We start from the raw sequence: 23,611 nt of genomic DNA on the forward strand, positions 1-23,611 counted from the left end.
CCCAGTATGTGGACCTGGCTCCCAAGTGTGTGGGCCTATGCCCACCCATGGCTGCGCCCCAGCCCAATCATGAGAAGTTCATAGTTTAGGGCCTAATTTATTTATTTAAATTGACAGATTTTTTTACATTGACAGATTAACTGAAACTCAGTAAAATCTTTGAAAATGTTGCGTTTATATTTTTGTTCATTATATATATTTCCTCCAAATATTGTACAATATGTGTTCTCGCTTCATTAGGCTGGGCTATTCTTTGAATTCAGACCAAATCGTTTTTATTGATCTCAGTTCGTCAGTGTCAAAGTAGACATATATATATAAACTATGACTTATAAATAGGGCCCTGCCCATTTCCAAGTTTCACCAGAGGCTCTAGCTACTTTCACTTTCCCTGAAAACACGTGGTAACACTTGGCTGTTCTGATGGGTGTTCTCCTTTCTGCTTCTGAACGGCAGCAGATAATAAAGCATTTGCTTTAGATGGTTTGCTCATGTTTTGGGGAAATTTGCGACGCGTCAACAAATACAAACACGTAATCTATCTTTGATTACAGTTAGTGAAACTGAATGTTACCATTGTCTTCTAATATCCACGAAATTACTTGAAATAGACTGCGAAGGATATCATGGGAGGATGTTTATCTGTCGGAACAGCCCTGTCCGGTTTTGTCTGGCAGCAAACTCTGCGTCTTGATTGGCTATCGAAAAAGAGTCTGAGTAACCTTGATCATATGCGAAACTCCTATTGGAGAAGACATTCTTCTGTATGTGGGTATCGTCATCAGGCTGTTACTCTACAGATAGAACTATAAGATTAGTTTTAAAATATATATTCGGTTACGCTGTTTGATGTTGTAAGTGACCTGACTGTACTTTTGCAGCGGATCTGCAACAGGAAACCATCATTTCTTCAAGTCTTTCGTTCGTGATTTGTTGTCCATAGTCAAACTAAAAGGTAAGGCGATCTATAATTTATTAGTGTTGATGACAGCCTCTATATCAGCTCATTAGAAAGGAGAAAGTAATCAACTACTTCAAAGCACTTGCAGTCTGTGTTTGGAAACGAGGAAGGACCTTTTGTGTTGTGAACGGGGAAATGAGGTGGTGGCCTGAAGCTGAAAAACCTGAAGTTGCTCGATCCCCGTCGAGGGAGGAGCTGATGTTTTGTATATGGCCGTAAAGCATGCTTATGGTGACAATACAATGTGTTGGCACCTTCCATTCATGCACATTTTCGCATAAAAAAACGGCTAAACTTGGAATCAATCACAACTCCCGTACATACCCCTCGTGATGAAGGCAGCCAATGGCCTGCTTCTATCTTCGATGTAAACACAGTCTCTTTCAGCACTATGGTGTTGAAGGTTGAGCTGCATAATGTTGGATGCATTGGAATATAATATTTAGGTGGTTTAAATGATTAACTTTCCCACTAAACTTCTAAAAGTTGACGGTGCCAAAATCTAGCGTGAGACATGTTTCCGGTAATGTTCGTTTCATGCATATACATTTGAACAAAGCACATCATCACAAATAGTGTTTCACCATTTATTGACTATGGAGACAAGTAGCGAAGGTGGCTTAGGGATTATTTGAAGTATCTAAATATAGTGTAACCTACCAATCAATGTAGTCTATAGTAAGTACCGTGGAGGGAACAATCTTACAATGTTGCAGTCTATACACGAGAGCTTTACCATCTATGCCAGAAGCCCGAGCCTCTGCTAGAGACTAGAACTGTCGTCAACGCATGATTCGGTATTCCCCCTTCTCTCTAGGAGCATTTGTGTGCCCAGGCCCCATAGGCGTATCAAAGTTCGCACCCTGGTCACTAATGTAGCTAACCGATGTAGAGAGAGACAAGTACCTTAGCAGAATGCAATCTAAAGCGTGTGTGGTCTAGAGAGGAGAGCTCGACCATCTATGGCAAAAGCCTGGGCTGCTGACGACAACAATATAATTCTCCCCACTGCATGTTACAATAGTAAAATTATCTGTTTTGTCATGTGTTAAACTGATTCTACATTGAATTTAGTCTTCGAAATGTTCAAACAACCATGTGTATCTGTAGTTGGTGTTCTTCAACTCCAAAATGTACTAGACTGTCCAAGACAAAATCCACAAAGAAAAGACAACAGGCAAATGCATATGTGGTCTCAATGTCTAAATAGTGACAGCAGGGCTAGTTCAAACTGCAGTAGCAGGGTTCTGCTCACAGGTCCGTGAATCAGCCCATGCTTGGTGATTTAGCACTTGTTGATCTCTGGGAGCAGGACACATGAGAGCTGAATAGATAAAGTGAGAGACCAGAATGAATGAAATAAATCATCACAGCAAAGGAATGTATTTTATGAGCTAGAAAATGAACATTCTGACAGTCTGCGGCAGGGTGCTCTGCAATCATCCTAGTCCAGCTATTGACTGGGATAATGTGGCATTTCGTATTTGTCAGTATGAATTAAATTAGTGGGTCCTGCCTTGATGACTGTATTAGATGTACACTACTTGTCCAATAGATTTTTGTGGTCTTAAATTATTACTTTGAATTATTACTCCCGGAATGACATGCTAGCTAGGGATAAACCTACAGTATCTGCTCCTGCTAGCTAGCAACATATCTTCTTATTAGCAAGCTAGCTACATTACTAAGGTTGCTGTGTTCTAGGTTGGGAGTTGTTTTACAGCTTGCATTGACGGTATCATGCTTCTCTAACTAAATAGTTCAAAATAAATAGACTTGATACCTGATAGCAGTTTGTCGGACGAAGATTGCTCTCGAGATGTCACCAGCTGTCTACTACCTTAGATACGGACACCGTGACTGGCAGATGTGATCAGCAGAGAGAGTACCATGAATAGTACACACGTTTTGAATTTAGTACTCTAGCGAACATAAAAGTATGTATTTAAATGTTTGTGTTCAGATGAAATAAATACACACTATGTAAAAACCAGCTCCTCCCTCGACAGAGATCGATCTCGAAAACTTAAGCAGATCCTGTCGCTTGCTACGGGCCATCACCTAAAGGGGTCCGGAAGGACCTTTACCTAGAACAGCAAGCTGATACAGGCCATATTGTAACCAAATACACTTTTCAAATCTAACGGTTATTGCTACCAGGTGCATTGATCCACGTTATAGTAGTTCCTGTCTCAAGACAATATGAATATCTTCATTTATTTCATTGGCTCATTTCATAACTCACTGTTACTCCTCCTTGATCAGATGGCCCAGTGGTGCCAGCTGCAGCTACTGGAGTCTAAATACCTGGAGCAGGTCGACCAGCTCTACGATGACTCCTTCCCCATGGACATCAGACAGTACCTCAGCAAGTGGATTGAGAGCATCGACTGGTAAGCAGTGATGGGAGGAGAGAGTGCTGTATTTAATAGATAAAGATTCTATTCTACTATATTCGGATCTATGCCATTCTATTTTAGTGTTGCTGAGAAGCTGCTGTATAATGGATAAATAAAGCTCTAATCTCTCTACTGTTATCTATTCATATCCTTCATCCGATCTCTTCCCCTGTGATTGAAACACTGTAGGGAAAATGTGGCTGTTCAGGACTCCTTAGCAACAGTACGTTTCCATGACCTCCTAGCCCAGCTGGATGATCAACACAGCCGCTTCGCCCTGGAAAACAACTTCCTGCTACAACACAACATCCGCAAGATCAAGAGAAACCTCCAGGTGTAGTATGAGCTCAGTCACGTCTGTGCCAGTGGCCTTCCATACTGTATTGCTTGTATGTTACAGTAATCTATAATAACTTTTTTTAAAATTTTTATTCTGGTTATGACCCCAGTGTCTGAATGGTTTTTGCGATTTATAGTAAAAAATGTACATGCTTTCACAGGACCACTTTCAGGAGGACCCTGTTCACATGGCCATGATCATCTCCAGAAACCTGAAGGAGGAGCAGAAGATTCTGGCTGCTGCCAAAAGCATAGAGGTGCCCTACATTGACTTTCATTGACATACATTGTAATTAACAAAATCCCCACACGTCTTTCTCTATCCATGCAGTCAGATATATTAGGTGATACATAACTGTATATTGGAGCGTTAACATGCTTTAACTGTGGAGTTAAATGAACAGTATTTTCTTGTCAGACCGACAGAGAAAACACACAGACTAGCATGGTTCTGGAGAAACAAAAGCTGGACAACAAAGTCAAAGACATGAAAAACAAGGTTCAGGTGAGTGATCATTTCCATCATATACTATATGTTGATTCCATCAGTGATTTGCAGTACGTGTTCATGCATATCAGGTTTGCCATCTATCTGATCCAGCACGTTTATCTCACTTGCTAGGAAGCGGATCAGAATGTGAAGTCTCTGGAATACCTTCAAGACGAGCATGATTTTAAGGAAAATACTCTTAAGAACAGAGGTGAGGGTTTTATTCTCTATCTGTAGTAGATCATCTATTTACAGGAATCTGTGTTTCAAGTATAGTCAGTAAGTGAATGTTTTTCCTTCTCCCACTTTAGAACATGAAATGAACGGGCTGACACAGAAACAGCTGGAACACGAGAAGTTGCAGATTGCAGAGATGTGTTTCAAGCTGAAGTTCAAGAGAGGGGTAAGAGGGGTCAGGATAAGGTTAAATAGGGACGTTTTATCATGACGTTGTACTGTGAATATTAAACTATTTGTTTACGCCTCAAGCACCATTAAAACGACGTGTATTTTAGTCATTCAGAACATATGAGTTGAGACTAAGGGGTCTTTCACACCAAATTGGTTTGGTGCGTTTTTTTCCAAACTCTGGTGCGTTTACACCCTTAGTTCTTGGTTCTTTGGACTGGTGTGAACATTATATCCGCACTTGGGAGGGCACTAACCAATGCACAGGGGTTCACTCAAAAAGGGTGGTCTCGGTCCAATTCAATTCGTACACTGTTGCGGTTCGCTGCAGGTGAGAATGCAGTCAGCCAAAACACAGAAAAAGAGGTTGCGCATTATTTTTGGTTCGTTTGACAGCATTTTATTTAATGCACGCAGCATCATCACTTGAGATCTCTGAAACATTTTGTGAGTAGCAGCGCATCCAATGCAGGTTAGGGGAGCCCGGGGGCTATACCGGGGTTATAGCTGAATATAGCCTATTCACGTTGCAGTTTGAGCGGCTATGGTGCTCCGTTTCCTCCCACATGTTGTTGGAAGACCAAAGCGAAAGTAATATGAAGATCGGGACACACAAGTGATGCTTTATAATAATCATAGATGGATTTAACGTGAGCATTTAAACAAATGACTTTTATGGACACATGGTTTTGTTGAGGAATTTTTTGTTCGTTTGACATTTGGAAATGTGAAACCAATCGGATCAAATAGGGGGAAAAGACAATGTAACAAATAGAGTAGAACCATATCTCAAAACTATATGTGAAAACGCCCTTAGAGTCTATTATCCAGTGATAACCAGCCTGCTCACGTTGAAGAGTAGATAATAACTGTTCTTTGTGTGCATGGACTTGCATGAACTTTACTTAATTTCCTCCACAGGAAGTGGTTGGCCAGTTGGCGGAGGTGCTCAACATTGCCGAGGCGGTCCAGTCAGACCTGATCTCAGAGGAGCTGGCGGAGTGGAAGAAGAGGCAGCAGATCTCCTGTATTGGAGGACCACCCAACGCATGTCTGGACCAACTGCAGAACTGGTGAGGAGACTAGTTCATTCTTTTGGGCATCTCTTGTCTGATCAAGCAAAAATATGAATTTAGGAACCCAACAAATAAAGTATTCTTCTTATTCTGCTTCATCTTCTTCTTCCCCTGTAGGTTCACAGCGGTGGCGGAAAGCCTGCAGCAGGTGAGGCAGCAGCTGAAGGAGCTCCAGGAACTAGAGCAGAAGTACACATACGACAACGACCCAATCAAACAGCAGAAAGGCTTCCTGGAGGGGCGGGCCCTGTCACTGTTCCGGAACCTCCTAGAACAGTGAGTGACACCACATTTGTATTCCAATGTTAAAGGCCCATTCTGTGTTTTTCGCTGGTGTTTTTGATTATTTTATAGTTTTTTGGTTTTGTTTGTCTCCCCAATTTTGTGGTATCCAATTGGTAGTTTACAGTCTTGTCCCGTTGCTGCAACTCCCGTACGGACTCGGGAGAGGCTAAGGTCGAGAGCCATGCGTCCTCTGAAACACGACCTTGCCAAGGCGCACTGCTTTTTGACACACTGCTCGCTTAACCCAGAAGCCAGCCCCACCAATGTGTTGGAGGAAACACCGTACAACTGGCAATGGCAGTCAGCGTGCATGCTCCCCGCCGCAACAAGGAATCGCTAGACAGTGATGGGAAAAGGACATCCCGGCAGGCCAAACCCTCCCCTAACCCGGAGGACACTGGGCCAATTGTGCGCCGCCGCATGGGTCTCTGTGACACAGCCCGGGATCGAACCCGGGTCTATAGTGGCGCCTCTAGCACTGCGATGCAGTGCCTTAGACCGCTGAAAGTATTCAGACCCCTTGACTTTTTCCACATTTATGGAAAACACCAGTCTCAACGTCAACAGTGAAGAGGCAACTCCGGATTCTGGCCTTCTAGGCAGAGTTCCTCTGTCCAGTGTCTGTGTTCTTTTGCCCATCTTAAACTTTTATTTTTATTGGCCAGTCTGAGATATGTCTATTTCTTTGCAAATCTGCCTAGAAGGCCAGCTTCCCGGAGTCGCCTCTTCACTGTTGACGTTGAGACTGGTGTTTTACGGGTACTATTTAATTAAGTTGCCAGTTGAGGACTTGTGAGGTGTCTTTTTCTCAAGCTAGACACTGTAATGTACTTGTCCTCTTGCTCAGTTGTGCACCGGGGCCTCCCACTTCTCTTTCTATTCTGGTTAGAGCAAGTTTGCACTGTTCTGTGAAGGGAGTAGTACACAGCGTTGTACAAGCTCTTCAGTTTCTTGGCAATTTCTCGCATTGGAATAGCCTTCATTTCTCAGAACAAGAATAGACTGACGAGTTTCAGAAGAAAGTTCTTTGTTTCTGGCCATTTTGAGCCTGTAATCGAACCCACAAATGCTGATGCTCCAGATACTCAACTAGTCTAAAGAAGGCCAGTTTTATTGCTTCTTTAATTAGAACAACAGTTTTCAGCTGTGCTAACATAATTGCAAAATGGTTTTCGAATGAGAAATTAGCCTTTTAAAATGATAAACTTGGATTAGCTAAGACAACGTGCCATTGGAATACAGGAGTGATGGTTGCTGATAATGGGCTTCTGTATACCTATGTAGATATTCCATAACAGAACCTGCCGTTTCCAGCTACAATAGACATTTATAACATTAACAATGTCTGCACTGTATTTCTGATCAATTTGATGTTATTTTAATGGACAAAAAATGTGCTTTTCTTTAAAAAACAAGGACATTTCTAAGTGACCCCAAACTGTTGAACGGTTGTGTATATATATACTGTATATTCTACCTATTTGTTCTTGAAGAATATCTAAATGCTTCTATACAGTATATCCCCTCTAAATTCCTTGTGTCTATGGTGTTTCTCAGTTCCTTGGTGGTGGAGAGACAGCCCTGTATGCCCACACATCCACAGAGACCTCTGGTGCTGAAGACACAGGTGCAGTTCACTGTCAAGCTCAGGTAAGCACAACACAACAGCACCTCCCGTCAGTAGTTCCTATGAATCCGTCCAGACCTGGTTGAATTTTGATTTGTATTTTCTCTCTAGATTTCTTGTGAAGCTCCAGGAATTCAATTATCAACTCAAAGTGAAAGCTTTGTTTGACAAGTAAGTGGATGAGTGTGGTAGAATATATGTGTTTGTGCATTGTTGTGCCCTGCTCTTGAATTTGTGATGTGAATACATAACTAAAGAAGGAATGCACATTGCATTTTCTCTCCAGGGATGTTACAGAAAAGAAAGGGTTTCGTAAGTTCAACATATTGGGTACCAACACAAAAGTTATGAATATGGAGGAGTCAAATGGAAGCTTGGCTGCAGAGTTTCGCCATTTGGTAAGCTGGCACAATTTACAAATAGCATACAGGGCATTACATCTGAATAAGTTGTCCCGATTGTCCATTTGGACCTGCACTGTCATCACTCCTTACAGTTTATTCTCTGGTCTCAACACAGCAACTGAAAGAGCAGAAAGTAGCCGGCAACAGAACAAATGAGGTGAGAGACTACCTGGGTTATATGACTGTCCTATAATGACAAGGTAACCAGTTACAGTCAATTCACTCCGATAGATATGAGAAGTACTAAGTACAGCGTGGTACTGAGTCCTAGGGTGCGTCACAATAATATCTCTTTTCTACTACTTCCCACATATCTAAAAGCATTGAATTGGTATGGTTCGGAGGGAGTGTCCTTCATATTTCTTATACCAGTCATTTCCTTTCAAATCAGGGAAGTGAACAAGTGCAGACAATTGGGACATTGCCCTAATGTGTTACTGTCTGAACATGTTATTCCAGGGGCCTCTCATTGTGACAGAGGAGCTACACTGCATCTGCTTTGAATCTGAACTCAACCAGTCAGGTCTTGAGCTCAAGCTAGAGGTAAGTGGTCTGAAATATAGTTTAGAAAGGAAACGCCAAGTAGAAAACGTTTTTGTTTTTTTACAATTTATTTAAGAATGAATAATGCAAGTCGTGGCGATATAGGCTCTGCTCCTTCAGGGTAGCTCACTGCCCATGCAAAGTGTCATTATATAAAATGACCTACAAGCAGGAAAACAGAACCTAACAGGTAGAGGCTGGGGTGATGGTGGGAGTAAAGAAGCAAACGGATACTAGCAGTAGCAGCAAGTGGCAGCAGGATGTGTTAGCAGAATCAGTCACCTTAAATAGAACGCCAAATAAGGTAAAGGGGATCGTTACTAGCATCTAATTGGTGCCATCTCAGCTGATGCTGAAGCGGGCACTCGGGTTCCTTTTCTGAACTGGCTTCACTTTATTTCAGAAAACAAACACCACATAGAAATATGTTTAACCATTTATTAAATAATTAATATTTCAAGTCTTGGCGATATAGGCTCTGTTACATCAGGGGAGCTCACTGCCCAAGCAAAGCGTCAATATATAAAATTACCTACAAGCTATACCAATCCCCCAAAACAGCAGAACCATACACCAGACGACTATGTGTCGCTACTGCAGAAAGTGCCATTGAGACATGATCAAATAGACCTGCTAGGTCATCCTACCATTACAAGACTATACTATGTGTGAATATGAACCATGTGTAGAATGCGCTGTGTAACGTATGTCCACCACAGGTGGACTCCAATCAAGTTGTAGAAACATCTCAAGGAGGATCAATGGAGACAGGATGCACCTGAGCTCAATTTCGAGTCTCATAGCAAAGCGTCTGAATACTTCTGTAAATAAGGGATGTTGTGTTATGTTTAATATTATTTAATTTGACTTTCTCTGGCCTCTGGTCCTTCTTAGACCATCTCACTGCCCATCGTGGTCATCTCCAACGTCAGCCAGTTGCCCAGTGGCTGGGCCTCCATCCTGTGGTACAACATGCTGACCAGCGAGCCCAAGGTAGTACAGTGCATTCATTCAATTGAACCTTTATTTATACATCTTATTTGCATTGAGATCAAATCTCATTGCAAGAGAGACCTTTTCAGAAAGCCCACGCATTAGCCAGTCTAAATCAGATTTTTTTTTAAATTGACAGAACACAAACACACTGCTCTCCTTTTCTGTCTCGCTTGTTTCCCTGGTCTGTCCCAGAACCTGAAGTTCTTCCTGAGCCCTCCTGCAGCGTCCTGGGGTCAGCTGTCTGAGGTGCTGAGCTGGCAGTTCTCCTCTGTCACCAAGAGGGGACTCAATGAAGAGCAGCTTGGCATGCTGGCTGACAAACTACTGGGTGAGTCATGATGGGGGATTGGCTTTTGTTATGTTACCATACTTGTAATAACGTTGTTGGTTGATTTACAAACTCCCGATACTTCATGATGAGGTTAACCTAGATACATTTTCTAACAGGCCAGAAAGCACAGAGGAATCCTGAGGGCCTTGTCCCCTGGACCAAGTTCTGTAAGGTAGGTCATGACTACAATATACAGAATACAACATCTTTACAGTTGTAATATAGAAGGACCTAGTAATCCATCTAGACATCTGAAGACACATTGTCTACTGTAGAGTCTCAGTGAGAAGAGCTTTCCCTTCTGGCTGTGGATCGAAGCTATCCTGGACCTCATCAAGAGACATCTGCTGTCCCTGTGGAACGATGGGTGAGTTAGTTCTTTATCAGTCGGTTGAACATTATCATTATCTAGAGAGTTAGAGTTAGCAGAATGGTGTCTATAGCTTGCCACAACAGACTTCATACTGTTAGAGCTGCAATTTCTCAGCACAAAAGCAAACAACTACACTGTTAAGCTCTAATTAGCTGAGGAACGCTCAATTCGGTTCTCTTATATCGAGGCAGAGTTGTTTTGATAACTGGTTGAGGTATTTGGTAGCAACAACATTGAGTCAACATCAGTCAATTCTTGTAAAAATTGAAAAAGTCTGTGTTTGTATTCGATAAAAGTTTGTATTAAAAGTACGAATTTCAGCACACCGCTGAAGGAATGCAGTTGTATAGGACAAACATAGGTACAGGTAAGCATTTTCAGAATTTACATTTTTACGAGAATCAACTGATGGTTGTTACAATGTTGTTGCTAGAAAATCTTGCGATCAGTTATAAAAACTCACTCCGCCTCGATATAAGAGAACCTAGTTGAGCGTTTCTCTTGCTAGCACTAATGGACTACCAGGGACCACACATGGCTGAATCAGGTACAGTGCATTCGGAAAGTATTCAGGCCCCTTCCCCTTTCTCACATTTTGTTACGTTACAGACTTATTCTAAAATGGATTCAATAAAAGAAAATCCCAATCAATCACAGTTCCCCATAATGACCAGGCGAAAACAGGTTTTTGGAAATGAATTAAAAACAGAAATACCTTCTTTACGTAAGTATTCAGACCCTTTGCTATGAGACTCGAAATTGAGCTTAGGTGCATCCTGTTTCCGTTGATCATCCTTCAGATGTTTCTACAACTTGATTGGAGTCCACCTGTGGTAAATTCGATTGATTGGACATGATTTGGAAAGGCACACACCTGTCTATATAAGGTCCCACAGTTGACAGTGCATGTCAGAGCAAAAACCAAGCCAAGAGGTCGAAGGAATTGTCCGTAAAGCTCCTAGTCAGGATTGTGTTGAGGCACAGATCTGGGGGAAGAGTACCAAAAAATATCTGCAGCATTGAAGGTCCCCAAGAACACAGTGGCCTCCATCATTCTTAAATGGAAGAAGTTTGGAACCCCCAAGACTCTTCCAAGAGCTGGCCGCCCGGCCAAACTGAGCAATCGGGGGAGAAGGGCCTTCGTCAGGAAGGTGACCAAGAACCGGATGGTCACATTGACAGAGCTCCAGAGTTCCTCTGTGGAGATGGGAGAACCTTCCAGAAGGACAACTATCTCTGTAGCACTCCACCAATCAAGCCTTTATGGTAGAGTGGCCAGGTGGAAGCCACTCTTCAGTAAAAGGCACATGACAGTCCGCTTGGAGTTTGCCAAAAGGCAGCTAAAGGACTCGCAGACCATGAGAAACAAGATGGCGCCGGAGAAGATGGCTGCCGTTTTATTGGATCTTAACCATCCGTGCCATTTTGTTTGTTTTTTCACATTGTTTATAAAAGAATGCTATCTAATGTTGCTTCACTTGTCTCTTATGACCGAAAAGAGCTTCTGGAAATCAGAACAGCGATTACTTACCTTGAATTGGACTAATAATTTTTCATTCATGAGTTGGACGAGAAGGATTTACACCAGACACACGAACAGGCACTCATCCCCGTAATTTGCAGGAGAAAGAGACAGAGATTTCGCGGAAGGAGATCGGGGTGCCTTGTGAGGATCAGGCAACGAGTGGCTAATCTGCCTTTGCCATCCATACTGTTAGCCAATGTACAATCTTTGGAAAATAAATGGGACGAAATAAAAGCACGTATATCCTACCAATGGGACATTATAACCTGTAATGTCTTATGTTTCACCGTGTCGTGGTTGAACGACGACATTAATAACATACAGCTCGCAGGTTATACACTCTATCAGCAGGATAGAACAGCAGCATCTGGTAAGACAAGGGTTGGTGGTCTATGTATATTTGTAAACAACAGCTGGTGCACGGTATCTAAATAAGTCTCAAGGTTTTCCTCGCCTGAGGTAGAGTATCTCATGATAAGCTGTAGACCACACTAAACATAGAGGTTAAGAAATGTTGTTTATTCTCTTTTTCTCACCCACACAGTTGCATCCTGGGCTTTGTGAGTAAGGAGAGGGAGAAGGCCCTGCTGACTGGGAAGTGTCCAGGCACGTTCTTGCTGCGCTTCAGTGAGAGTAGCAGAGACGGAGCCATCACATTCACTTGGGTGGAACACGACCAATACGGTGAGTCTGTGTAAACACACACCACACACACAGCGGCCCAGTAGCCAATTACAATTAAAAGGTTGATATATTTCAATGTGTGTGTTTCGCAGATAAGCCTGTATTCCATGCAGTGGAGCCCTACACCAAGAAGGAGCTGTCTGCCGTCTCTCTGCCTGACATCATCCGCACCTACAAGGTGATGGCAGCTGAGAACATCCCAGAGAACCCACTCCGCTTCCTCTACCCAGACATCCCCAAAGACAAGTCCTTCGGAAAGTACTACGCTAGGGCCTCAGAGGGTAAGCAGCCAGTGACCTCTTTGTTTTTCAATCCTCTGTGAATATTATAATAAATAATATATGCCATTTAGCAGACACTTTTTATCCAAAGCGACTTAGTCATACGTGTATACATTTTACGTATGGGTGGTTCCAGAATAAAGAAGCATTACTGAAATCTACTTCCATTGTCCCACAAAGAGTGGCTGAGAATTCTTCTCTCTTCAGTTTGCTCCTCAATCATTCACCTTGGTAGCAATAGTGTTATTTTTGATTTACACAAAGCCCCTGTAAAGACCCGGATGTCTGTTTGGTAGACCATCGGGGTTGTGTTTTATGACCAACCTCTCAATCAATCAATTTTCTCTGTATAGCATTGAACGACCATAGGAGTTGGCTATAGATCACAGACAGATCTGGGACAAGTGGTCTTATATCGCTGGTCCACCATTTTTATTTTTCAGCATCGGAGCCTATGGATGTGGAGAGTTCCAGCAGCACAGGATACATGAAGACAGAACTCATATCAGTGTCAGAAGTGTAAGTCTAGAGTATCCTTCATAATACTCAATATTCATGTCGTTAAAGGTAAAGATGCTATCAGATACTTTTATTTGTATTTGCAATAGTCTGGTTTGAGTATGATCTATAATCTGATTTAACTGTTATTTTCACAATGTGTTTTAGTCACCCCTCTAGACTGCAAGACAACATGATGCCCATGTCGCCAGACGTGTTCGGAGAGTTGAAGAGGAGCGTTGCGCCAGTGTTCCAGTGTTGGACTGGTCCTAAGGAAATTGATGCTGTGGTGAGTAAAACCTCCCCTCTGGTGTTTATTCTATTCAATTGCAGTCAATGCCAAGCAATAAGAATTGAACAATGCATTAATTTGCGAATATGTCCCTTGCATTTCTCGTCCATTATTGTTCTTTATCATACTACTTGCCTCAGGCGTCTGATCTCGGAGAGTTTTTAGCTGAAGAATTTCAGGTATTGTGAATGGTACCGTTTTCTCCGAATAAGCATGTCTTTGCAAGTAATGACAGGCTGTGGGCGATGTTTCAATAGTGCCAAATAATCACTGGCATCTACTGTAGTAACTTATAGTAAGTACCTGCAGTACAATTGTTTTGTGTTTTCAGCATGAGGCTCACGTATGCATGATTGTCTGTAGTCTGCTACATTTCCACTACGCAGCATCCTCTAAAAATGCTTCAATCTCTTGAGATGGGAATGAATGTGCATATTGCAAATTCAATGTCATCATGGTGCCATTTATTTTGTCCCTCTGACCAATGGTAGTTTTGCATCCATAAAGACATTTTGCTCATGTTGACATTTTATCCATCCCTCTGTAGATGTTTGAGAACACACCTGACTTGGACCGCAACTGAGCCAACAGACATGTGGGACCTGATCTTTTAGTTTTATAGTCTCATACTGAAGCCCATTTCATTTGCGTCCTTTACTCTCCTTGAACTTCAGTAGTCACATTCCAGAACAAATACACTTTTTTTTTAACCTAGTCAGTTTAGAAATATACATTACACTTATATATTATTATATGTATTACACAATTAATAATTTGGTGGTAATGTGCATGAACATAAAACACTGGCAATAGGGACTCCTATGTCTTTCCATGCCGATGTTCAACCATATACAGTCCCGTGTGGCTAACTTGCGACGCCAGGGTTGTGGGATCGATTCTCATGGGGGATTAGTAAAAAGTGTGAAAATGTATGCACTCACTACTGTAAGTCACTCTGGATAAGAGCGTCTACTAAATGACCCCAAAAAATGAATAAAGGGAGATATCATCCATCTTTAAAATTATATCTTTATTGTTTGATCATTGAAATAAATACAGTACCAGTCAAAAGTTTGGACATACCTACTCATTCCAGGGTTTTTCTTAATTTTTACTATTTTCTACATTGTACAATAATAGTGAAGACAAACTATGAAATAACACACATGGAATTATGAGGTAACCAAAAAAGTATATTTGGCATTCTCTCAACCAGCTTCATGAGGTAGTCACCTGGAATGCATTTCAATTAACAGGTGTACCTTGTTAATTTGTGGAATTACTTTCCTTAATGCTTTTGAGCCAATCAGTTGTGTTGTGAAAAGGTAGGGGTGGTATACAGAAGATAGCCCTATTTGGTAAAAGACCAAGTCCATGTTATGGCAAGAAAAACTCAAATAGGCAAAGAGAACTCTAACTCTACCTACATGTACATATTACCTCAACTAACCGGTGCCCCAGCACATTAACTCTGTACCGGTACCCCCCTGTATGTAGTCTCGCTATTGTTATTTTACTGCTGCTCTTTAATTACTTTTATTTCTTATTCTTATCTGTATTTTTTAACTGCATTGTTGCTTAGGGGCTCATAAGAAAGCATTTTTGGGGCTCGTAAGTAAGCATTTCAATGTAAGGTAGTATTCGGTGCATGTGACTAATAAAATTTGATTTGATTTGAGAAACGACAGTCCATTACTTTAAGACATGAAGGTAAGTCAATTCAGAAAATTTCAAGGACCTTATATAGACAGGTGTGTGCCTTTCCAAGTCATGTCAAATCAATTGAATTTACCACAGGTGGACTCCAAGTTGTAGCAACGTCTGAAGGATGATCAATGGAAACAGGATGCACCTGAGCTCAATTTCGAGTCTCATAGCAAAGGGTCTGAATACTTATGTAAATACTTTTTTTTCCTTTATTATTTTAAATTTGCAACAATTTCTAAAAAAAACTGTTTTCACCTTGTCATTATAGGGTATTGTGTGCATATTGATGAGGGGAAACAAATTATTTAATACGTTTTAGAATAAAACTAACGTGAAAAAAGTCAAGGGGTCTGAATACCTTCCAAATGCACTGTCGACTTTTTATTTGTATAGAGTCAATTTGAAAGATATGCAATTACAGTAGAAATATACATTCTATAGTACACTCACTTTACTGAACTGGAAACAATTAATAATTTGGTGATAATGTGTATAAACATAAAGCACTTAACTATAGTTTAGTTTAGTTTTTCCACATGTTGTTGTGTTACAGCCTGAATATAAAATGTATTACATTGAGATTTTGTGTCACTGGCTTACACGCAATACTCCAAAATGTCAAAGTGGAATTATGTTTTTAGAAATGTTTACAAATGAATTAAAAATGAAAAGCTGAAGTGTCTTGAGTCAACAAGCATTCAACCACTTTGTTATGGCAAGCCTAAATAAGCTCTGGAGTAAATCTGTGCGTAACAAGTCGCATAATAAGTTGCATAGACTCAATCTGTGTGCAATAATAGTGTTAAACATGAATTTTGAATGACTACCTCATGTCTGTACCCCACACATACAATTATCTGTAAGGTTCCTCAGTCTAGTAGTGAATATTAAACACAGATTCAATCACAACGACCAGGGAGGTTTACCAATACCTGGCAAAGAAGGGCAACCTATTGGTAGATGGGTTAAAAAAAACTATGACATTGAATATCCCTTTGAGCATGGTGCAGTTATTAATTACACTTTGGATAGCGTATCAATACACCCAGTCACTACAAAGATACAGGCGTCCTTCCTAACTTAGTTGCCGGAGAGGAAGGAAACCGCTCAGGGATTTCATCATGAGGCCAATGGTGATTTTAAAACAGAGTTTAATGGCTGTCATAGGAGAAAACTGAGGATGGATCAACAACATTGTAGTTACTCCACTATACTAACCTAAACGACAGTCAAAAGAAGGAAGCCCGTACAGAATAAAAAATATTCTGAAACATGCATAAAATATGGCAAATACATTTTGTTAACTTTATGACCTGAATACAAAGTGTTATGTTTGGGGCAAATCCAACACATCACTGAGTACCACTCTTCATATTTTCAAGCAAGGTGGTGACTGCATCATGTTATTTTTGGACCGTGGAGCTGAGGTATGGACGGGGTTCATGCCCCGTATTCACACCTTGCATCACTTTGTCATTCAGAAGCAAATAATACTACTCTATCATCATAGCTTCATGTGGAAGAGAGAAAAAGAAACATTGTGGTACTATTCTATTTACCGTAATGTGATTTAGAACACTTTGACTGTGATATCTTGGCTTGGTGTAGGCTGCTGCTATACAGTACATTACGCAAGTATTTCTTGAATTCCTAACAAAGCAAAGGAGTACCAGAGGAGTAGTTGATCAAGCATTTATTTATGTGAACCCAGTTTATTTTGTAAAGTGTTATGAGAATTGATGGTTTTGAAAGCCTGGTTTGAGGCTTAGGCAGGCGGTGGGTGATGCTTTAGTAATGTGGTAACTTCTTCACTCTTTTCTCTCTGCAGCATCCAGGACTGCATTAACACTCTCCCTGGCCTCAGTAAGCAGAGCTGATGCTCTCTGTTGAGTCTGCAAAACACAAAACATTCGTGTATAAGTGTAACTATGAAATAAGTGTATAACAATGTAATAAGCCACTGGCTCTCACCAAAACCGAGCCTTTTTTTTGTTTTGATTCATTTTCCAGTATTGATAGATTACCTACATTCTAACCTAGACTACATCATTTTGGAGCGAGAAAGACCTATAGGCTACATTGTAACTCACAGTCACTTTGAAGGACTCATCTGCGATATCCTTGAGGTTAATCACAACATTGTAGTAGGCTCCAAACACTGCTGTTTCCAGGGCTTTAGCTGCTACCTGCAACACCACAAATAATAACCATATAAGGAAGATGTTTTGTAGGCTGTCTACAGTACAATGCATGTCATAGCTCTGGGGCATCGGTCAGAAAACGTTTTGCAGCCAGACTTAATAGAGACACTTATGGGTGTCCTGGCGTTTTGAGATGCTGTTTTACGGTATGCCAGTAAGGTGGTATGTGTAGATAAGCAGCTGGCACGAAACCAAATGTTCCACAGTTGTGTTATTAAAGCATGTCTGTGTCTGCCCTCAAGCAAATAAACGACTACACAGAAGCCACTCGGGTGTGCTTGCAAAGTTGCAATGCTAAGGCCATTGGTTCACGGTTTCAGTCACGGTACCTGGAGGTCAGACTTGCAGGCCACGTTTCCGTAGAGCACCATTTCCTTTAGACAAGGCCACAGCAGGTTGACTCGTTCAGCCAGAGACAGTGGGACCGCCACGGCTTGCTTCAGACCCTCCTGCATGGCATCTTCCCTCCTGGGGCAGGAACAGGGGTAGGGGTAATGGTAAGGCAGGATTAGGTAGGGATAGGGGAAGAGGCAGGTCAGAAGTAAGACCAGGGTAGGGGTAGAAGCAGGATTAGGGGTGGGGATAGGTATAGGAAAGAGGAAGAGTAGAGAAATTAGATTTGGAGCATGACAAGACTACTCCATGACTACAAGTCTACACCTTACGTACTGTTAGATCAAGTGAGCTGACAGTAAATGAACTACAGTAAACCAGTCTTTGGGAAAGCCTGCTTTACATGTTTACAGGGATAGGCCAGGTTGCTTGCCAGGTAAAATGAGGTGACAGGTTAGGGCGGTATACAGGAGAATGTACCGTAATGAGTTTCCATAGATGTCAATCTGAAGTAAAGATGGTTTGAAACAGTTCCTACGTGCTGTGCTGTTTAGAGGTGTGTGTGTGCTTAATTACACATCTACTTTAATGACATGCTTCTCTGACATCTTGGATTCGACAGAACTGCCATATGTTGGTAGCATGGCAATCACCTTTTGACTTCATCTGATGTGTTTCTTGGCATCTTCAATGCAGCCTGAAAACGAGAAAGTTAAACCTTATAAAACAGGAGTAAAAGATTACATTCCACTACATTTTCATAGCAAAGCCACAAGACAGTAAACATCAAGATCTTACCTTAGGTCGAACCTTCAAAGTAAGCATTTACAAAGGAACAAAAACATAGTTTTTATCACTCGCTCTTCACCTGAACTTTTATCATCAGAAGAAATATTCATCATATTTTGTACGACTCTCTGCTTCGCTAAAAGGCAGGGCAGGGTCGCGTCAGGTAGGGTCGCATCGAGCGGCAGGTAGCCAAGCGGTTAGCTCATTGGGGTAGTATCCGAAAGGTCGCTGGTTTGAATGCCCGATCTGACAAGGTGAAAAATCTGTCGATGTGCCCTTGAGCAAGTCCACCTAAACCTAATTTGTTCCAGGGGCTCCGTACTACAATGGCTGACCCTGTAAAACAACACATTTCACTGCACCTATCCGGTGTACGTGACAATAAAATATTTCTTTTTTGTTTCTTTTTTTTCAAGGCGTAAGTTTAGCTAAGTATTTTTTTTTCTTGGCTTGGAATCCAATCTGAATATGCTCTGAAACGGAATAAAGTGAAACAATAGTGAAAAATATTCAGTTAGGATTTCAGTCTAGCTTTTCCCTGTATAGTTCCTGCTTTCCCTTGCCCGGTAAACCCCGACCGAAGGCTTCCATTATATGTTTTCCTCTCACCATGTAGCGACTGAATGCCTTGGAGTCTGCATCCACCATGACCAGCAGTTCATTCATGGCCTGATGGAAGGGAGGGATGAGTCTCCTCATGATGCTGTCCAGGCTGTCAAACTGCCTCTTCCCATAGGTCATCTGACCCACCATGGCTCCCAGAGCAGCCCCCTGAAACGCGCGCACACACACACACACCTTTGACTCCTTGTATTGTACATACTTTATATTGGTTTATTCCTATGTGCTGGGCAAGGTCATAAGGGGAAAATAATCATCTACATGATATTAAACATGGTTGTACCATTGCAGCGACGGCAGCAGAGACTGACCCTCCTCCTGGAGCAGCGGTTCTGGCCCCCACGCTGCGGACAAACTGCTGCAGAGACAGAGACACCAGACGCTTGTCCTCCTCAGTCCTCTCCACCATGTACCTAGAGTCACAACCATAGAAATAGATTTGAATGACTAGAATGGGAAAAGTCCCTTAGACCATGATAATAGTGCACTCATTGGTACTCACTCTATGATTCTCTCTTTGGGGTCGAATGGCCCAAGTGAATCAAGCCCAAGTTTACTGATGACCAGACGGACTTTGTGCTCCTCCTCCACAATGAAGAGCCTGTCCCTCTGGATGTAGAAGTCAGCACAGTCCAGCACAGCTCTTAGAGGCATGATGCCTACAATCTGAGAGCCTACCACTGGCAGGTTCAGGTCCTGGGGAGAAGAAGGAATGAAGGAAGTCAGGAGAGGTGTCAAACTGGCTGAACGTGTTGACATTATTAGTTGTCCTTATGTCACTGGTTCAAACCACCAGTTCAGTGAGAGGGTTTTGTACAATAATGCTGTACTGTTTTCAGCTGTGGTTGTTGTTGTGGTAGTGGTAGCTCCTTACCTTGGCAGCACTGCAGATCTCTTCGTAAACAGTGTGGACAGGTGTCAGCTCAAAGTCCAGGATGTTGGTGGACACCTGGGCTATGTTCGCCTCTTCCAGGTACCAGCCCATTCCCTGCACCTTCTTCAGCAGACCCGGCTACAATACAAATCAATCATGTTACTCTCTTTGGAAGCAGACAAGGCATATGACTGAAAAATAGGCCTTTATTAGTTCAGCATCAGTTATAAAGAAGAGGAAAACAATGATGTCTCACAAAAATGAGAGGAATCTCTTCCGAAGCCAAGGTAGCTGTGTGTCATTCATCTCTGACATTGGGCGATCAAGATGTACAGTAGCGAGCCTACCCTACCTGGTCTTTGCTTCTGCCCTGTTCCCGGATATCTAGTGCAATCCGATGGGCTTGTTCCTTGGTGCTGAGGAGGTTTATGTTGTAGGCAACCAGGAATTTGCGAGCGCCTGCCACTGTAGCTCCCCAGCAGGGCACGAAGTCAGCAGGGCCATAGTCAGGAGCCCACTCTGTCCTCTTCAACTGAGGACAATAGACACATCGGTATAATTTAGTGCTTCCAACCCCTCTTAAACATTGTGTGTTTGAGCTACAGACTTTTTTTTTTTTTTTTTACATTGGATTCGTCTATTTCTTCTGCATCAGCCGATGCCAGCCATTAGCCTGGGAGTTGAACTAGAGCAGTGTTAATGAGACAAGGGCGGATCCAGAAAATGGTTCTTCTCACAAAAAAAACGTCTGTAAAGTAAAGTACCGCTTTTAATTTTTAGCTTATTTTTCACAGATATATGCTCTTTTACAATGAGGGAAATGTTGCCCATAGGGTACGAATACAATGAAGTTAGGTCAAACTCACTTTCTCAGACAAGGCTTCATACTCCCCTGCCCGGACAGAGGGAAGAGATCTCCTGTTCTCCTTCCTCGCTGCTTCTCCATAAAGATACACTGTGTAGAAACGACAATGTGTCTTATTCACCTTTATGTGGCTTCCTGAGAGCAATACCATTATTTTACCAGGTACTGTAAGTTGACTGAGAACACATTCTCATTTACAGCAATGACCTGGGGAATAGTTATGGGAGAGGAGCGGGATGAATGAGCCAATTGTAAGCTGGGGATGATTACCATATGAGAAAGAATACACAGAGTCAAGGTGCACTGCACTGAAATGGACCCTATGGCTTTGTCTACAGCAAAGTAAATGGCCAATATGTTAACTATAGGTCAATAGGTCAGAGAGGAAAACCTACCAGGTACATGCAGCACATCTGTTAAGTGCTGGGCAAAAATGTTGGCACAGTTGACACAGTCCTCCATAGTGACATTCTGGACAGGGATGAAGGGACACACGTCCATGGCGCCCATCCGTGGATGCTCCCCTACAACAAACGTACATATTGTTCCAATAAATACACTAAACAACTTATCAACAGTACTTAGCCACCCTTTATTTGCACTTAAAAGTGAGGTGGGGCGGCAGGTAGCCTAGTGGTTAGAGCTTTGGACTTGTAACCGAAAGGTTGCAAGATCGAATCCCCGAGCTGACAAGGTAAAAATCTGTTGTTCTGCCCCTGAACAAGGCAGTTAACTCACTGTTCCTAGGATGTCATTGAAAATAAGAATTTGTTCTTAACTGACTTGCCTAGTTAAATAAAGAAAATAAAAGGTGGAGAGGAGTCGTGTGGTATCTTTGAACATAACTGTTTGACTACGTCATGTGAGAGTCTCTTTTTAGCTCTCTCTATCTCCTACCTGAGTGTTTGGTCATATCAATGAGTGGGAAGGCAGTGCGTGCAGCGTTCAGTGCACCCTCCACCACAGCCTGTGGCGAGCCTACGAAGGTGTAGACTGTACGGTTGGTGGAGGATCCAGGGTCCACGTCGAGCAGACTGCATCCCTCCGTGCTGGAGATGGCCTCTGCTATGGCATCAATCACCTGGAATGGGAGCACGTCACATTGACTCTTATAACTTGTTTGGTCCACGTACTGTTATTCAGAAAACATTTTGTTGGTATCTCGAGATCATATTCAGGATTGAGATTATACTGTAAAATTGTTTGTAATTGGCATGTTTGTTTGCTTAGGTATTCACAGTCTCCATGAGCCCCCCTTGACTCCAGACACACTGATCACATAAAATATAGAAAAATGTCAATTAAAAATGTTATTGGTAATCAAGATCGACGTTTCAGACAGAAAGTCTTCTTACATGACCGATACAAAGCTATCATGTGTATTGTGTTAATCACACCACAGACTATTACTAACAGCTTCCTTCGGCTGTGCCAATAGGTAACCCACTTTCTGTATCTCCCATGCCCACTCACCTTTTTGTTCCGGCCCTCGGAGAAGTTGGGCACACACTCCACCAGCTTAGCCATGATGCGTAATAATCACAGAGTTGGGTCGTCCGAGAGAAGGACTCAGACCAATTTAAGGCAGAAGTGTATTCCCCCTTTCTCTCTGCTCCACGAGCACACACCAACCCATCCCGTCTGTCTCTTCATCCCCAAACAGGACATTTAAGCAGTCTGTCCCTCTGTAACGCTGGTTGAATCATTAACTTGCTCCACTGTCCTCTTATCTAGGTCAGCTGGCATTGATTCCCAGGCTGCTCTAGTCTAATATTTACCAGGACCTGGCACAGATGGTACCAGCCTCACATGAAACATCCGCAGACACTAATCCCTGATTCCCCCATAGGTTAGGCTTAAATACTGGAGCACCGGATGCGAATAGTGAAGGAATAAATCCAGTATGATCAAAGGAGGTATCCAGGCTGACAGACAGATAGCTGGTGAACTCTCCACTCTAGCTGTTACCTCTGCTTTCTCACCACAGCCATAGTAAACACTCGGCTAAGTCATATTGGATGATATCTCAGGATCAGAGATGAGAATGAGAATTCCAATAGTTATGATTGAATTGTGAAGTAGTGCACAGATCTAGACCCACCGCTGCCTTATCATATTACATTCATTGTGTATTCATGTCTTGTATTTATGGTACACAGAGTTTCTGAACATTTTGGTACCAGTAACACCGTTTCCTGAATAGTACACATAATATGTACCATCACCAATAGGATTTCTTCAATCTGAATCAAAGATCTTCATGTTGGTTATTATTAGCTATGGCCGTAGTAGCTCTATTATAGCCTCTGTGACATTTGTCCCAAAGGATTAAACAGTCTCGAATGGTCAAACATCCTCAGCAATCAGCATTGAGCTAGGTGATCAAAGCATTACTCAGCGAAGTAGCAATCAAGCAGGCCGATTCTTGTTTTTCTTTTTTTCTTTTATTGAACCTTTATTTAACTAATTCTTATTTACAATGACGGCCTGCCAATTTGACAGATCCACATTGACAGATCGACCAGTTTGTATTTATACAAGATGTAGCCAACTACTTTGGTCTTGATACACTGAAGATGCAACCACTGAGGCTATAGGCTGTGCTATCTAGCCCAGTGTTTCTGAAACTTTTTCTGTGCTAGGGACTGTGTTCTAGCCAACTGTTGAAGGATTAACTAACATCAATTAATGAACACCCATCTATGGTTG

At 42.1% G+C, this 23,611-nt stretch overlaps 2 protein-coding genes across 4 annotated transcripts; one reads left to right on the forward strand and one right to left on the reverse strand.

The window, feature by feature from the left end:
* Positions 1 to 711: 711 nt before the first annotated feature.
* On the forward strand, positions 712 to 14,537 carry stat1a (signal transducer and activator of transcription 1a). Of its 3 annotated transcripts, NM_001123654.1 has the most exon segments (25): positions 817 to 955; positions 3,227 to 3,354; positions 3,550 to 3,694; positions 3,861 to 3,956; positions 4,118 to 4,204; positions 4,322 to 4,400; positions 4,501 to 4,592; positions 5,519 to 5,670; positions 5,791 to 5,949; positions 7,516 to 7,608; positions 7,697 to 7,756; positions 7,872 to 7,983; positions 8,105 to 8,146; positions 8,449 to 8,532; positions 9,427 to 9,525; positions 9,721 to 9,856; positions 9,976 to 10,031; positions 10,135 to 10,226; positions 12,302 to 12,441; positions 12,534 to 12,722; positions 13,166 to 13,241; positions 13,389 to 13,460; positions 13,462 to 13,471; positions 13,473 to 13,509; positions 14,060 to 14,537. In NM_001123654.1, coding segments are annotated over 23 exon segments (2,220 nt in total). In that variant the 5' UTR covers positions 817 to 955; the 3' UTR covers positions 13,494 to 13,509; positions 14,060 to 14,537.
* Positions 14,538 to 15,587: 1,050 nt separating this feature from the next.
* ftcd (formimidoyltransferase cyclodeaminase) lies at positions 15,588 to 22,532 on the reverse strand. Its single transcript, NM_001165321.1, is given in 13 exon segments — positions 15,588 to 17,111; positions 17,310 to 17,405; positions 17,750 to 17,888; positions 18,407 to 18,450; positions 19,152 to 19,313; positions 19,447 to 19,576; positions 19,666 to 19,859; positions 20,038 to 20,175; positions 20,390 to 20,569; positions 20,904 to 20,992; positions 21,298 to 21,426; positions 21,800 to 21,983; positions 22,376 to 22,532. Coding segments are annotated over 13 exon segments (1,623 nt in total). The 5' UTR covers positions 22,430 to 22,532; the 3' UTR covers positions 15,588 to 17,027.
* Positions 22,533 to 23,611: the final 1,079 nt, after the last annotated feature.

The sequence above is a fragment of the Salmo salar genome, chromosome 16 (genome assembly GCF_965601325.2).
Source record: "Salmo salar chromosome 16, fSalSal1, whole genome shotgun sequence".
In the NCBI taxonomy this organism is placed as follows: Eukaryota; Metazoa; Chordata; class Actinopteri; order Salmoniformes; family Salmonidae; genus Salmo; species Salmo salar.